The sequence below is a fragment of the Leptopilina heterotoma genome, unplaced genomic scaffold (assembly GCF_015476425.1).
Source record: "Leptopilina heterotoma isolate Lh14 unplaced genomic scaffold, ASM1547642v1 Lhet_90, whole genome shotgun sequence".
NCBI lineage: Eukaryota > Metazoa > Arthropoda > Insecta > Hymenoptera > Figitidae > Leptopilina > Leptopilina heterotoma.
Window position 1 is genome coordinate 1,207,228 of NW_025111194.1, and position 16,702 is coordinate 1,223,929.

Below are 16,702 nucleotides of genomic sequence, written 5' to 3' on the forward strand. Positions count from 1 at the left end.
TTTCACATTTCTTATTTTCAATTCAATATTTCAATTCTTACATTCTTATCCTTATTTATCAAATTTTCTTCTTTATTTATAATTTTAAAAGTTATTCTTAACTTCAAATTAGATTCTGATTTCAAACTAAAATAATTTAAAATAAAATAATTATTCCTCCGATATTTGAATATTTATAATGTGAAATGTTTAAATTTTCATATTTTTCGGGGGGGGGGGGGGGAGAGGAATTTATTTTTGTATCAAGTTAATTTTATTTTTGTATTATTTTCCAATTCTTCATTTAAAATTTCGTGTTTTGATATTTTGAATTTAAATTTCCTTTTTTAAATTAATAATTGAAATTTTTTATATTTTTATTTTGAATTTGTTTTTAATTTATTAGTTTTTACATTTTTTTCTTTTTTTTTGTTAATTTTTTATATTAATTAAATTATTTTGTGCTTTGTTACAATTCTTGTTGTTATTTGTTATTATTTATTATAATTTTGTTATTTGTTAATTAAAGTTTCTTATTATTTATTATTACAATTCTATTATTTGTTAATTACAATTTCTTAATATTTCTTATTACAATCTTGTTATTTGTTAATTATAATTTGTTATTATTTGTTAATTATTATTCGTTATAACAATTTGTTATTGTTTTTTGTTCTTTGTTAATTAATATTTGTTATAACAATTTGTTATTGTTTGTTATTACAATTTGTTATTATTTGTCAATTATTATGTTTGTTATTACAATTTCATTGGTTATAAAAAGTTACAATTTGTTATTATACAACTAAACTATTAGTTCAAACAATTAGAATCAACAATATGTCAATAATAATTATTATTTCCTATTATTAAATTTATAATAAATAAATAAAACAAATAAATTTTTTTTATTTGCTAATTTTGATTGAAAATTGATCCAATTTTGCAGATAAACAGTATTATTATTTAAAATAAAAGCTGAGGTTTAGTTAAATTTTATTTATTCAATAATTATCCCGAAAATATTCTTAATTAAACGAAAATAGAAATAATCGAAAGAATGGAAACCTAACCTCAAATTTTATTATTTTCGAATTACTGTCAAAATTGATGTAAAACCAAAGCTACTTTACTTATTTACTAATTTAAATAATATTACAAAACGGATTACCTTCCGGTAGTAAACAAGTCTAAATACTTACTAAAAAAGAGTAAAAAATAACACTTGTTCCTTGTCCTGCTTGCCCTACAGACGACTGCCATATTATGAGATTTAAAAGGCAAAACCGAGTTGAATTTTAAATTTCCCGCCAATTGATTCACGTAGTCCGTGGTGGCGCCACAATCGAGCGGAAGTTACTTTCTGCTAATACTCTCAACTGACACACAAGTTTTTCATTTGTCATTCCAAAAAAATTCGTCAAAAACAACAAACATTTGTCAAAAAATAAAAAATAGTAAAAACCACCAATTTCTACCTCTTGAAAAAAGGTGTATTTAGAATAATTTCGACAATTTTAACAAAGAAAAAAAAATCCTCCAGTAAAATATTATAACATTGATTTGTAATTGGGTGATGCTCCCGGTTTTGTCTGACACACTGGTTAAGAATTGTGGGGGATTTCCGTTTGCTTGGTGAGGTCACAGAGAAGGCTGGCTGCGTTCGTCGTCCGTCGGTGCTGCTGTGCTGTGAGTTGTTGAGCTGTTGAAAAACACACGATGAAAATGGCGTGGACACCGCAAGAGGAAGGTCTTAGACAAATTTTGACGCTACTCAGAGAGTCTCAAAGTCCAAATACCGAGACACAACGTGCCGTTCAGCAAGTATCCTTTTACATAAAATGAAAAAGAAATTATTTAATATTGTGCACTAAATAATTCTAATATTTCTGAATTGATTTAAAATTGAGTGAAATTTTCATCGTGGAAAAACAGTGGTGCTGGTCTGAAAATGAGAACGCGCGCGCGAATTGCATGTCAGGCTCATTTGCGGGGCCAAGGGCGTGCTTCTATTGACAAATTTTCCTCAACCGGTTAAACATTGAACGTTTTTTCATTTTATTTCAATGAATTTTCGATTTAAATGGAAATTATGATTTTTTCAACATGGTTAATTGGTGTTATCATATTGGGAAGGGGGAAATTCGTGTTTTTATTTTTCCAACAAAAATATATAGATATATACAAAACCTTCCGAGTGCGATCGATGAATAGACATTCCTCTTTTTTTTCTCTCGTTATTAACTGAAACGAACGAAATTCTCGAGGTTCACAACGGTTTTGATTATAGTAAAGAGTCGCATATACACGTTTAGCCCACGTGTACTTTTCTTGAAATCGATCCTTCATTACTAATTTTATTTTATTGCTTTTCAATATAGAATTTCCTTCTTTTTCTTCTTCTTCGTCGTTGTCGTCGTCTTCGATTTGAAAAATATTCCGAGGCGTAATTTTTGTCTCCTTTTTCTTTCGCGCGTTGCATTTTTTAGCTGATAATAAATTTTTACTGTTCTTTGTCAAGTTTTATCTATATGTATACATATATATATATAAAATATATACACACATAAATTACAAACTTTATTGATTGTTTTTGTTATGCAATTGAAATATAAAGAGCGGCGTGTGACATTTAGTGAATTTACACTGAATTTGTGAAATTTGACCATTTTTTTTCTCTCCTTTCCATCTTTTCCTTAACTTGCATTTTATTTAGAAACTCGAGGAGCTGAATAAATTTCCAGACTTCAATAGCTATCTTATATTTGTCTTGACGCAATTAAAGACTGAAGGTATGTTGCACGTTTTTTCTCTTCAAAATAATATTGTAATCTTTTTTAAAACTTAATATTTAGTTAAAATACAAAAAAATATTTCCTCTTAATATAAAAATGTGAGAAATTAATAATTCAAATACGAATAAATTTTATTTTATTTATTAACCAAAAAATATAGAATTTAAGAAAATTGTAAAAAACAAATAAAATATTTTCTTTTTATTTATTTAAATTTATTTCTATAAAAAAGTGTTTTGCAATTTTTTAATCAATTTAGAAAAGAAATATTTAAAAAAAAATGGTTTGTTTTTGTTAGGAGAAATATTTTTTCCCCGAATCGTTGATCATAAAGGAAAGTTCACAATGTTTATAATCAACATTTTAGAGGAAAAAAATATCTTTCCATTTAAATTTCTATAAATTTTCCTATAAAAAAGGTTTCGCTATTTTTTAATCAATTTAGAAAATAAATATTTCTAAACAAATAAATAAATTTTTCTATAAAAAGTGATTCGCAGTTTTTTAGTCAATTTAGAAAATAAATATTTGTAAACAAGTAAATAAATTTTTCTATAAAAAATATTTCGCAGTTTTTCAGTCAATTTAGAAAAGAAATATTTCTAAACAAATAAATTTTTTTATAAAAAACTTTTCGCAGTTTTTTAATTAATTTAGAAAATAAATATTCGTAAACAAATAAATTTTTCTATAAAAAATGTTTCGCAGTTTTTCAGTTAATTTAGAAAAGAAATATTTATAAACAAAAAATTGTATCGTTTTTGTCGGGAAAAATATTTTTTCCCCAAAAAAATATTGTGAATATTGTGAACTTGTAAAAAATATTTGGAAAATTTTTCTTGTAAAAAAATAAAAGGAAATTTTTTACTTATGATTTGAACTAATAAATTGATTTTCTTTGAAAAGATGAACCAACAAGATCTCTCAGTGGTTTAATATTAAAGAACAACGTGAAAGCGCATTACCATAAATTCCATCCGGAAGTGACAAATTTTATAAAACAAGAATGTTTATCGGCCGTGGGAGATCCATCACCTTTAATTCGAGCCACTGTCGGCATTTTAATAACAACTCTCGCATCAAAAGGTAAAATTCCACATGAATAGATTTAATGACAATAAAAAGAAGAAGAAATTGAATATTTTTTTCCAATAAAAAAAAGGAAAAAATTGTTTTTTTAAAATAAAAATGGCTTTTTTTAATATTCAACACTTTCTTTCCAGGAGATAAATTTTTATCGTAGTTTAGATTCCAGTTCAGTTTATTTACAAGATTTTTTTATTCTGTCGTTAAATTTTCACTTTTAATTTTTAGAGAATCAGAAATTTCATTTTTTATAGGGAATTTAAAATAGTTTCTATAGAGATTTTGAAATATTTTCTATAGAGAATTTTAAATATTTTATATAGAGACTTGAAAATATTTTCTATAGAGAATTAAAAAAATTTTCTGTATAATTTGAAATGTATTAATTTTTTTGTCAGAGAATTTAAAATATTTTATTTTATTTTCTATAGAGAATTTGGAATATTTTGTTTTTTTTTTGTCAGAGAATTAAAAATATCTTCTTTTCGCAGGTGATCTAACGGCATGGCCGGAATTGCTTCCGGCATTGTGCAACATGCTGGATTCGCCAGACTACAATGTTTGTGAGGGTTCATTTGGAGCGCTTCAAAAAATTTGCGAGGACTCTGCCGAGATTCTTGATTCGGAGGCATTAAATCGTCCACTTAATGTGTTGATTCCGAGATTTTTGCAGTTCTTCCGACACAGTAGCGCAAAAATACGATCGCACGCTATCGCCTGTGTCAATCAATTTATCATTCATCGGGCACAACCACTTATGATTCACATTGACAGTTTCATTGAGAATCTCTTCCATTTGGCGACTGACGATGATCCCGATGTTAGGAAAAATGTCTGCAGGTAAGAAGAAGAGAAAAATAATTTTTAAAAATTCCCTCACCATTTATATTATAATTTCTTTAAATTAAAGAAAAGTAAATAAAGTAAAATAAATTAAAGTAAATAAACTAAAAAAGGAAAAGTGGGAATAAAATTAAAAGTAAAAAAAAGAAACTTCGAAAAAGTTAAAAAAAAATCTTCCAGGGAAATTAAAACAAATAAATTGGAAAAGGAAAAAGTAGGAATAAAATATAAAGTAAAAAAAAGAAACTTCGATAAAGAAAAATAACACTTGATCGAGAAACTAAAATATGTAACTAAAATTAAACAAAGTATAAAAAAATGTTCTATTTCCGAAATAATAATGAAGAATTTTTTTTCATTCCTTTTTTCTAACAAAGTTTTCTTGGTAGAATTTACTTTTCTCTTGGATGACTAAATTCATAATAGATTTTCGAACTCCTCTTGCGTTATTATTGTTTATCTTTGAGTTTATTGACTCCATATTTTAATAGAAATGCTATTCTTTCAAATAATATTGAATTCAGTTACAAAACTGATGCACGCTTGGAAATAAAATTCAACTTTCAACATTTCTCAATTTTTCCATTTTTAAAATTTTTTAGTTGCAATATTTACTTTCTAAATATTCGGAAAAATTGTCTACTATTTATTTTAAAAACTAAACAAATACGAAAAACTTTCCCTTTGCTACAAAAAATTATTTTTGTTATATATTTAATTTCTGAAATTTTTAATCTTTGTATTTATATATTTTTACAGAAAATATTTGTTTTTAAAACCTGTTTCTTGTATTTCAACTATTTTGATTGTTTGTTACATTTTTCAAATGTTTTTCATAACTCAATTGATATTTGTATGAAATATATTTCATAAACAATTTAATTTGCAAATTAAAAAACATGAAAGTTCTTAGGAATGTTAAAAAACATTAAATATCTTTAGAAGAAATAAACAGACAAAAGAGAATTTTCGGAAAAATTATAAAAGATATATAAAATTTGTTTTGTGAACTTTTGTCAAATTCAGCAAAAATAATTCATCTTGAATTAATTATTATAAAAACGATTATCTTTTCGTCTGGGTTGATATAAAACATAGCATTATGATATTAAATAAAAAAAAAGAAGAGGTAAAATAGGTTAATAACTGTTTGTTTGAAAATGTCATATTGAATTATTTCCCGACTGTACAATACGAGTGAATAATTTTACTTAAAAACTCCAAAAAAAAACAATTTCATCAGAATTGTGCTTAAAATTTTCATAAATAAATGGATTTCAGAAACATTTCAAACTGAAATTTTAGAAAATTTAAATTTTCAAAGAACTTTCTCAAAAAAATTATAAAAAATAATTGATTTTATTTAAGAATTCTAGAAAATAATTGAATTAAAATCTTGGAATAATTTTCGGGAAGTAGACATTTTTGTAAATAATTAAATTTCAAACGGTTTCAAATTGAAATTTTAGAAAATTAGTATTTCAAATAATTAGAATTTAGAAAAATTTAAACTTTCAATAATTCTAATTTAGAAATTTTTAAAAATTTAATTTTAAATAATTTAAATTTTGAAATTTTACAAAGATTTTAACTTTAAATAATTCTATAATTAAATTTTAATGTAGAAAATTTGAATTTTAAATAATTTTAAAGTTTTTTAATTTAATTGAAATTTAATTGAAATTCTAGAAAAGAATTAAATTTAAATCTTGGAAATAATTTTTCAAAAGTGTCAATTTTGACAAATTATTGAATTTCAAGAGGTTTCAAATTGAAATTTGAAAGAATTTGAGTTTAGAAATTATAGAAAAATTTGAACTTAGATAATTTGAATTTAAAAATTTTAGAAAATATAAATTTCAAATAATTTGAATTTTTAAATTATAAAAAAAATTTTAAATTTAAATAATTTTAATTTAAAAATTTTAAAAAATTTGAATTTCAAATAATTTCAATTTAGAAATTGAAGCAAATTTGAACTGTAAACAATTCTAATTTAGAAAATTTAAATTTTAAATAATTCTAAATTAAAAATTTTAGAAAATTTACACTTTAAATAATTTGAATTTTAAGCAATTCTAATTTAGAAATTTTAGAAAATTTAAATTTAAAAAAAATCATTTTAATTCAAAATTCTGAAGAAATAAATTTTTTTAAAAACTTTTATTTTTAAATTAATTGAATTTTTGAATGAAATTAAATTTTAATTTAAATTTGAATAATTTGAAATTATTTTAGATGAACTTTCTTTTTTTATTTGAATAATTGAATTCTCAAGGAATTTTGCTAAAAAAATTATTTAAAAAATTATTAAAAATAATTGATTTAGAGAAGAATTTTATTTAAAAATACTAGAAAAGAATTAAATTGAAATTTTGAAAATAATTTTGGAGAATTAGCAATCATTTTGATAAATTATTGATTTTTAAAAGGTTTCAAATTGATATTTTCGAAAATCTTAATTTCCATGGAAATACAATAATTATAATTCAATATGTTTCGAATAATTTTACAATTGAAGATGACAAATAAATTTATCATAATTTCTTTTCTCTTGATTTTTAGAGTGAATCAAAATATTCCTTTTAATTCATTTATTGTTTTCTATATTCTTAAAAAAAAAGAAAATAGAGATGTCAAAATTCTGACTCGGAGAGAGGAAGAAACAAAATATAATTTATTTGTGTCAATCCTAATAATAAATTAGGATTCTAAATTACGAATTCCTAATTATGAAATCCTAAATTATAATTTAATGTATTTAGTTATATCATTTCTCATTTAAAAATTGTTTTTTTACAGAGCTCTTGTTATGTTATTGGAAGTGCGAATGGACCGATTAATTCCCCACATGCACAATATAATTGAGTACATGTTGATGCGCACACAAGATCTCGACGAGAATGTTGCGCTCGAGGCCTGTGAATTTTGGCTCTCATTAGCCGAGCAGCCAATATGTAAAAATGCCCTAGCACCGCATTTAAATACCCTGATACCAATTCTCGTGAAGGGAATGAAATATTCCGAAATTGATATTATTCTCCTCAAGGGCGACGTGGAGGAGGACGAAATGATACCCGACAAGGAGGAGGACATAAGACCACGTTTCCATAAATCAAAAACACACCATACACATCACGCGGCAATGAATAAGCACAATGACGAGAATGGCGGTTGCGGCGATGACAAATACCTGGACATGGAAGACGGAAGCGATGACGAATCAACGCTCGAGTGGAATTTAAGAAAATGCTCAGCAGCCGCACTCGACATAATCGCCAGTGTTTTTCGCGATGAATTACTACCAGTCTTGGTACCAATTCTCAAGGAAACTCTATTCCATCAGGACTGGGAGATAAAGGAATCGGGTATTCTCGCATTGGGAGCGATTGCCGAGGGCTGTATGGTGGGAATGATGCAACATTTACCGGAATTAATACCATATTTGATTGTCAGTTTGAGTGATAAGAAAGCGTTGGTGCGCTCGATTACGTGTTGGACATTGAGTCGTTATGCGCATTGGGTTTGTTCGCAGCCGCACGATACGTATTTGAAGCCGTTGATGACGGAATTGTTGAAACGTATTTTGGATGGTAATAAGCGTGTTCAGGAGGCGGCGTGTTCGGCATTCGCGACACTCGAGGAGGAGGCTTGCACTGAACTTGTTCCTTATCTTGGATTTATTCTCGAGACACTTGTTTTTGCTTTTAGTAAATATCAACATAAGAATTTATTGATTCTTTATGATGCCATTGGAACGTTGGCCGATTCCGTTGGTTATCATTTAAATAAACCGGATTATATTAATTTGTTAATGCCACCATTGATAAACAAGTGGAATGTCCTGAAGGATGAGGATAAGGATTTATTTCCATTACTCGAGTGTCTCTCGTCCGTTGCCACTGCTTTGCAATCGGGATTCTTGCCTTATTGTGAACCAGTTTATAGGTGAGTTAATTTTTTTTCTGCTTAAACGAAAAATAAAAAAATAATTTAGCGCTCCAATGCAACAATTCGTTCAACGCTCGACAAATTTTCGAGCGTCGAACGAGTTGTTGCATTGGAGCGCTCAATTACAAAAAGATTATTTTAAAATAACGAAAATTACAAACTTCAGGGTTGACACAGGTCAGGAAATTCAGGAAAGAGTCAGAGAAATTAGAATTAGTCAGGGAAATCAGGGAATAGTCAGGAATTTTTATTAAAAGTACTGAAAAACTTAAATTTTTAAAATTTATAAGAGAATTCTGAATTATGGTGTCTTTTTTTGTTTGCCTCATAAACTATGAAATTGACAAGAATTCTAATAAAAAACCTATACATTTTTCTAATTCTGACAATAATTTCATTTTAAATAACTTAATTCTTGAAGAACTATCATAAAATTATTACTTAGAAATTATTTAAAAATTAATTTTACTGAAAAATTTCAAAATTAATTAAATTTCAAAAGGGTTGCGCTTACAATCTTCATAAATAGATGAACTTAAAATGTTTCAATTTGAAATTTTAGAATAAATATCAATCTTTAATAAATTTAAGTAGAAATTTTAAGAACAACTGATTACATAAATTTAATTATTTTCCAAAATAATAAACTTCTTCACATAAACTTAATTATGTTAAACATTTTTTAAAAATTCTCGTCAAAATTTCAATTATCTTTATAAATAATAAAATTCTTTTCCGAAATTCAATTATTTTCAAAAATTCCCCTCATTTCAATTATTTTTATTAAATTAATTTCCAAAAGAATTCAATTAAAAATTTTAATAAAAATTTCACAAGAATTTAATTACTTACCAATTTTTTTTATAAATTGTGATTAAATATTTTTTTTAAATCAGAATATTCTGCAGGGTCAGGGAAAAAGTCAAAATTTTGTCTGGAAATCAGGGAAAGTCAGGGAAAAACAAAATTAAATTTTTGTGGCAACCCTAAAATGTGTTAAATAATAATGGAAATTACAAAAAACAATTGTTAGATACAAGAAAGATTTTATTTTTGAAAAATTTGTTTAAAAGAAAAACTAAAGACTGTCTTTTTTGTAGGAGGTGCGTTTCGCTAGTGGAGCAAACACTGAATCAACACATTGCCAATACGCAGAGTCCTGAGCAATTTGAAGCTCCCGATAAAGATTTTATGATTGTGGCTTTGGATCTTTTGAGCGGATTGGCGGAAGGTCTGAACGGTCATATGGAACGTTTGGTTGTCAATAGCAATATTATGCAATTGCTGTATCAGTGTATGCAAGATCCAATGCCTGAAGTACGACAAAGTAGCTTCGCTCTGTTAGGCGATCTTACCAAGGCTTGCTTCCAACATGTTTTACCCTGTATTCGTGAGTATTTATTCATTATTTATTATTACTATTCAAAAATATAAATTTCTTTGTTTAAAATTTACCATCATTTTGAATTTTGAATTTACAATTATTTTATTTATGAATTAAAAAGGATGTATAATTTGTAAAAAAAAAAATTAGAGTGTATAAAAATTCATTCATTAAGAAAATTTTAAAATACTCTAAACTATTCGAATTTAAAGAAAAAAATAATTATTCCATTAATAAATATATTAATATTAAATGTTTATAAACTATTTTACTATTAAAATTAACAATTAATAAATTTAATATAATAGTATTATTAACTATTAAATTAATTATCGTTCACTTTGAAAATATTTACATTTTTAAACATCTATTTTTTTCAATTTTTTTCTAATTAATTTTTTCATTTTTTCAGCTGATTTCATGCCAATTCTTGGGCAGAATCTCAATCCGGAATTCATCTCTGTGTGCAATAATGCAACGTGGGCAATTGGAGAAATTTCGATAAAACTTGGTAATTAATTTCATTTAACATCAAAACTTTAGTAAATGCATTTTCTATCATATTTTTTTTCCTTTTAATTTTTATGATTTGTAAAATTAAAAAAAGTTTTAATTTTTTTAAATATAAAATTATATAATAATAATCGATGCAGTTATAGTTGCAATTTTTAAAAGTAATCCATTATTTTATCACTTATTTTTGTATTTAAATAATTGAATTCTCGTACAACTTTTTTGAAAAAAAAATTGATTTGAAAAAGTATTTAAATTCAAATTTTAGAAAATATTTCAAGAATTGAAAGAATTGCAGTTCTAATTTTTATAAATAATTAAATTTGTATTTAAATAATTCAATTCTTGTACAACTTTTTGATAGGAATTGATTATTTGAAAAAGAATTTAAGTTTCAATTTTAGAAAATATTTGAAGAATTGGATGGAAGAATTTCAGTTCCAATTTTTAGAAATAATAAAAATTATTTTCGAAAATAATTGAATTCCCGAAAATAATTTAAAAATTTGAAACTATTAAAACTTTCAAAAACTTAAAAAAAAAAAAAAATAATAAAAGAAATAATTTTTGATTCTAATCGAAAAAAAACACTTTTTCTCCCCAGGTCCAGACACAAGTGCGTACATTCCGATTATTCTCAGCCAATTAATCGACATAATAAATCGTCAAAACACACCGAAAACATTGCTGGAAAATACGGGTGAGTAAAAATAGAAAAAAAAGAAAATCTTAAAACTTTCGGTTAAGTATTATTTCCACTATAATAATACATTAAAATACTTAAAAGAAGAAAAGTGAAACTAATTCATAAATCTAAATTATTTTTTATCAGAAAATATATATTTTTTTTTGAGATTCTTTTTTTTAGCAAAAAGCGAAATAATTTCTATTTATAAAGGATGGAGTTAAGGTAAAAAAACTATAAATACTTTTTTTTCAAATTTTCAATTACGATAATCCTCGAAAAGGAAATTGAATCAAATGAGACATGAGACCCAGTTATATATATGACAATAACAAAAAGAAATCCATGGCATCATTTTGTCAAAAAAGAGGAAGAAGAAGAAGAAAAAAATTTTCTTTCTTAGTTAATATTTCTTTTTTTTTCAAGTCCCTCGCAGATCAACAGCTCAGAGTTTGGATTTTGTCTGTATACGTTTTCTCATCATTAATCTATATTTATAAATTTTATATTAATTTTCAGTAGTGTGCGATTGCCTGCGTGTGACGAGTTCTTTTTAAAGTCATTTCTCTCTCTCTCTCTCTATTTTTTTTTAATACATAATAATTGTAATCTTATTAGCCACTTCATCGTAGGTTATCATTTTTCATATTTATCAGGTTTTCAATGTTTAATGTGTTTTTATTATTATTATTATTATTATTATTATTATTATTATTATTATTATTATTAGCTTTGTCCTTTTATAACTAGAAACAATAATTTTAAAAAAAATTCATTTTACCTTTAATAATTATCGTTTCTTATAATTTATTTAATTTTTCATTTGTTTTATTTTTTTAAAAATAATTTTCGTTTTTTATAAACATTTTTATAATAATTTCTTTTTCAAATTTTAATAAATTTTATTTTTACTAATTAATATAATTTTTATTTTTTATTAATTAATAAAAGTTTTATTCTAAAATTATTTTTATTCTAAAAGAAAAAAGGAGAAAAAATATGAAACTTCAATTTAACGATTTATAATTAAATTATTGTCTATTGGTATTATTTTACTCAATGAGTAAACAGTCACGATTGTTATTAATTAAATAATTTAATTTTTTGCAAATAGTTACAGCAGGAAATTGAGGACCATTTATTGTTATTATTATTATTTTTATTGTTACTATTTTGTTTATTATTATTGTTATTTTTATTATTATGTACATTGATATATTTGCCTGAGTTTATCGTTGGTTCGCTATCAGTTTGTCTTATTGTTTGTGTTTCCGGTCACTTCACTACACTTCTTCACTTGCCTACCTTACTGAAAACGAAAACGAAAATGACAATGAAAATGTAGCCATAACGATCGGTCGCCTAGGTTATGTGTGTCCCCACGACGTCGCCCCCATGTTACAGCAGTTTGTTCGACAGTGGTGTGTAAATTTATTTATTATTATTATTATTATTATATTATTCTTATTATTAACGTTATTATTATCTTCTATTTATTATCTTACTTACATTAATTCTCTTTCTTCATTTATTCTTAGTGCTTTTTTTTTTGTTTTTGAACTTTTATTATTATTATATTATTATTATTATAATTATTATTATTATATAATATATATACATGTATATTTACAATATTATTATCTTCTTTAGGGGGAGTTGAGTTGATTGTAATTATTCTATAGTTTTCTTAATTTCCTTAATATTTGAAATAATTTGGTTTCAATTATTATTTAATGACCAAAAATTTTGGGACCCGATTCGATATTTCATTGAGACGAAAATGACCTAAATTTTAATTTAAGAAAATATTTTTTTTCCTACACGAGAGTTAATTTTTTTCAAAATCATTTTTGTCAAAAAGAAAAAGGAAAAATTTTGGAAAATTTGTTTTCAAACATTCAAGAGACTTATTGCAATCCACTTGAACTCCGTAATATTTTTTTTTAAACTACTAACAATGCCTCCTGTTTGATTTTTTCTTCTTTCATCTGCAGAGTCTTTGCGCAGATAAAATTTAACAAAAAGTAGAGAATGGAAAAATCAATTCAAAAAACAGAGCAGGCAAAAAGTTTACATTTGTCATTTTGAAACAATCCAAAATTTATTTCGATTTTTTACTGATTAATTTTACTATTTAATTTTTATTAATTATTTGCATTAACTTTGGATATATTATATTTTTTGAATATTAGTACATTTAAATATTTAGAATTTTGATTTATTAATTTTCAGTCAATTTTGTAATTTGTCGATTCAGTGATTTGTTTAAATTAAAATTTTAATAGTTTTTATTCTTTTTTTCTTGCTAAAAAGGAAATTAACGAAATTAAAATTGTTACATAAATGTCAAGTGTAAACTTTTGTGTGTAAAAACATAAATGAAGATGCCAGTCGATTCGATCGTTCCCATAAGAATTTCATGAATCATTGCTTTTTTCCTTTTGCGCCTTGAAAATTAAATGTGCTTCGTTTATTTTTTTTTTCTACAAACAAAATATTTTTATCTCGTTTTTTTTTAATGAACACTAATAATATTCTTGGGTCTAGGAATTTGAAATTTTAAAGAAACAAACCCTTAATATTTGCAATGGCAAATATTTTACATTATTTCAACAAATCGACAAAAATGTAACTAAATTATTTTTTTTCAATTATAAACTACGAAAAAAATTGCAGTAAAACGGTAAAAATTCTATCAAATTAGAAAAGTAGTGTAAATACAACAAATGAAGCAATGAACAAAAAAATTATAAAAAAAGAAGCAAAGTAATCGAAAAGAATAAAAAATGCGATTAAATACGAATTTAATATTATTGGAATTTATATTGAATAATAATTAAAAGACATTAGATTTAATAAAAATTTGGTAACATTTAATAAGAGTTTTGTTAAATAAATAAAATTGTTATTAAACAATAATAATTGGTTCAAATGTAAAAATGTAAAAAATGTACAAAAAAGGAAAAGAGAATAAGCAAAGGAAAAAAGAAATAACAAGAAAAAATTGTGTGAAGCTGAGAATCTAATAAATTTGGAATGTATGTTTTTTCTCGAGAAGTTTAAATGAGAGGTTGAAGTAATTTTTTAAAAGCAAAAATTCTAATAATTATTGTTGGAAATTATAACTGAATATTTTGACTATTTAGGTGTTCATCGTTGAGAAACATTCGCGACAATGAGGAAAAGGGTTCAGCATTCAGAGGAATGTGCCAAATGATAAATGTCAATCCAGCTGGTGTCGTGAATGATTTTATTTTCTTCTGTGACGCCGTTGCTTCCTGGACGAATCCCTTTGAGGATCTTAAAGACATGTTTAGCAAGGTAATTTTTATTTCAATTACAATTATAATTTTACAATTTTGAGTTATCTTATCATTTTTAGAATGAATTTTAAAATATTCTTTAGAGAGAAAATCACTAGAAATCAGGGAAAAACAAAATTGAATTTTTTTAACAACCCTAAAAAATTAAAAATTGTTAATATTGCTAACTAGTTTTAATTCTTAAGAAGACAAATTAAAATTTTTAAAAATTAATATTTTAGTAAATAATAAACAATATTTTTGTTTAATAATAATTTATAATTATATAATTGTTTTATAGATATTACATGGATTCAAGCAACAAGTTGGTACTGAAAATTGGACTCGATTTTGCGAACAATTTCCACCGCAGCTTCTTGAGCGGCTGCACAATGTATATGGCGTTTGAGCGGCCCCGCTTACTTATGGTGAGTAAAAGAAATTTATTTTTTTTCTTTAGAGAATTCGGTTCCATATCGAAATTTTTGTTTCAGCTAAATAGAACTAAATTCCGAACTAAATTAATTTATTTTGAATTGATTAAAATTCGGACTAGGTTTTTTTTAGGGAAAATAAAAGTACTTTTTAAAGAACATAGAATATATTTAAACAAGACCTTTTCCATTTTTGTTGAGAATGTAAAAATTAAAAATTTTCTTTACAGAAAAAGAAAAAAGGAATTTCGAGTATAGAATTAATAAAAAGAGATTATAAATTTTCAGACGGCCGCTTAATGGGGCAGGCTGGATGGGGTCGGGCGGGAAACAGTAAACTGGGTGGACAGGGTGGGTGGGTGAAACCACGGCCTCTTCTTCGAAACGTCGTCGTCGCCGCCGTTTATCGCATCATGGCCACCGTCGCCGACGTCGTCGTCGTCGTCGTCGTCGTCGTCAAAACAGTCTTCATCCCTGGGGAAAAGCAGCTTTCATTCTAGTGTGCATTTTTAAAAAACAAAAAAACAAAAATTTCACAAGACAAAAACAAAAACCAAAAGAAAAAAAAATCAAGAAAGCTGCATTAAAAATAGAGATTTTATTCATCTCCAAAAAAAAACAAACACAGGGAATTTAAAGAGAAAAAATGCGACTAAATAAATGAAAACAAAAAAAAAATATAAAGAATTATATCATTTGTGCTGGCCGAGAAGAAAATGGGAGGGAATTTAGGAAAAATAAAACTCACGAAACTTGCAATTGGGAGGGTTAAAAAAACGGGTGGGTTGAAAGGGTTTATTTCGAGTCAATACAAATTTTCTTTTTATGTTTTTGTCCGCTAAACAAAAAGGTATCGATAATACTAAAATCTAAGAAATCGAACATAGATACCTTACAAGCAAAAAAAAAAAAAAAAAAATCAAGCAGCGTTAAATATTTTGTATTTAAGTGTTTCTGCGAATCACAGAAAATATTAATTTCTGTATTTATAAAAAAAAAAAAAATTTCATGTCACGATACTGACAAAGCATTATAGCATAAGCTGCTATCGTCGTTGTTTCTAAGATCTAGATTCTTCTTTCGTCTTGGAAAAATTATTTTGTAAGACAACAAGAAAAAAAAAGCCATCGAAAAATAGATTTCACGTCCCATAGAAAGAACTAAGTGTTTGAATAATGAAATGACAAATTAAATCAAATGGACTTTTTTTTGAATTTTTTTTTTACTTTTAATCGACGTAGATATAAATTGACTTCCTATTTCTTTTTTCTTTTCTAAGTCATTTGGCTCAGTTCTTTCCTTTTCTTTTCTAAGTATTTAAATAATTTTTGACTGAGAGAATAGTTTCTGATTAAGTAGTTTAAAACGGAAAAAATCTTCTAGTTGCTAGAGTAAAATATAATATTTAAAATGAAGAAGAAAAAACGAGGGTTTCGTCAGCAATGCAAGTATTTTTATAGATTAAAATAAAAAAAAGTTAACAATAAACCCATTTAAACTAAAAAAAAAAACGCATGAAAGTGCCATTCCGTTCCAAAATTTTCACTCCGCTTATTGTGATACTAGGTTACTTGTGATTCTGCTAATTGTGTGATGAAAATTTATTTCTCAAGTGTGAAAGAAAAAAGAGGGACAATGATTTTTTTTAACTTTGTAATCACTATTATTATTATTATTATTTTTTTTAACTTAAGTGTGCATGGAATAGTGCACAGGAATCTTATTAATTA

The 16,702-nt window shown here is 25.1% G+C and overlaps 1 protein-coding gene across 1 annotated transcript; it reads left to right on the top strand.

Annotated features, from left to right (window-relative positions):
* The first annotated feature begins 1,614 nt into the window (after positions 1 to 1,614).
* Positions 1,615 to 16,702, top strand: LOC122511898 (transportin-2). The gene is made up of 12 exons (XM_043627466.1): positions 1,615 to 1,803; positions 2,696 to 2,771; positions 3,681 to 3,860; positions 4,352 to 4,700; positions 7,506 to 8,651; positions 9,755 to 10,044; positions 10,451 to 10,549; positions 11,156 to 11,251; positions 12,582 to 12,657; positions 14,383 to 14,557; positions 14,840 to 14,966; positions 15,261 to 16,702. The coding sequence occupies exons 1-11, from the start codon at positions 1,699 to 1,701 to the stop codon at positions 14,945 to 14,947; spliced, it is 2,700 nt and encodes an 899-aa protein (XP_043483401.1). The 5' UTR covers positions 1,615 to 1,698; the 3' UTR covers positions 14,948 to 14,966; positions 15,261 to 16,702.

What these genes read in the sequence shown, in the direction of transcription:
- LOC122511898 (XM_043627466.1), top strand. Translation starts at nt 1,699, where the DNA reads ATGAAAATGGCGTGGACACCGCAAGAGGAAGGTCTTAGACAAATTTTG. An exon ending in TATTGTGAACCAGTTTATAG is followed by an intron (nt 8,652 to 9,754) that starts GTGAGTTAATTT and finishes TCTTTTTTGTAG; the next exon opens with GAGGTGCGTTTCGCTAGTGG. An exon ending in AGAAATTTCGATAAAACTTG is followed by an intron (nt 10,550 to 11,155) that starts GTAATTAATTTC and finishes TTTTCTCCCCAG; the next exon opens with GTCCAGACACAAGTGCGTAC.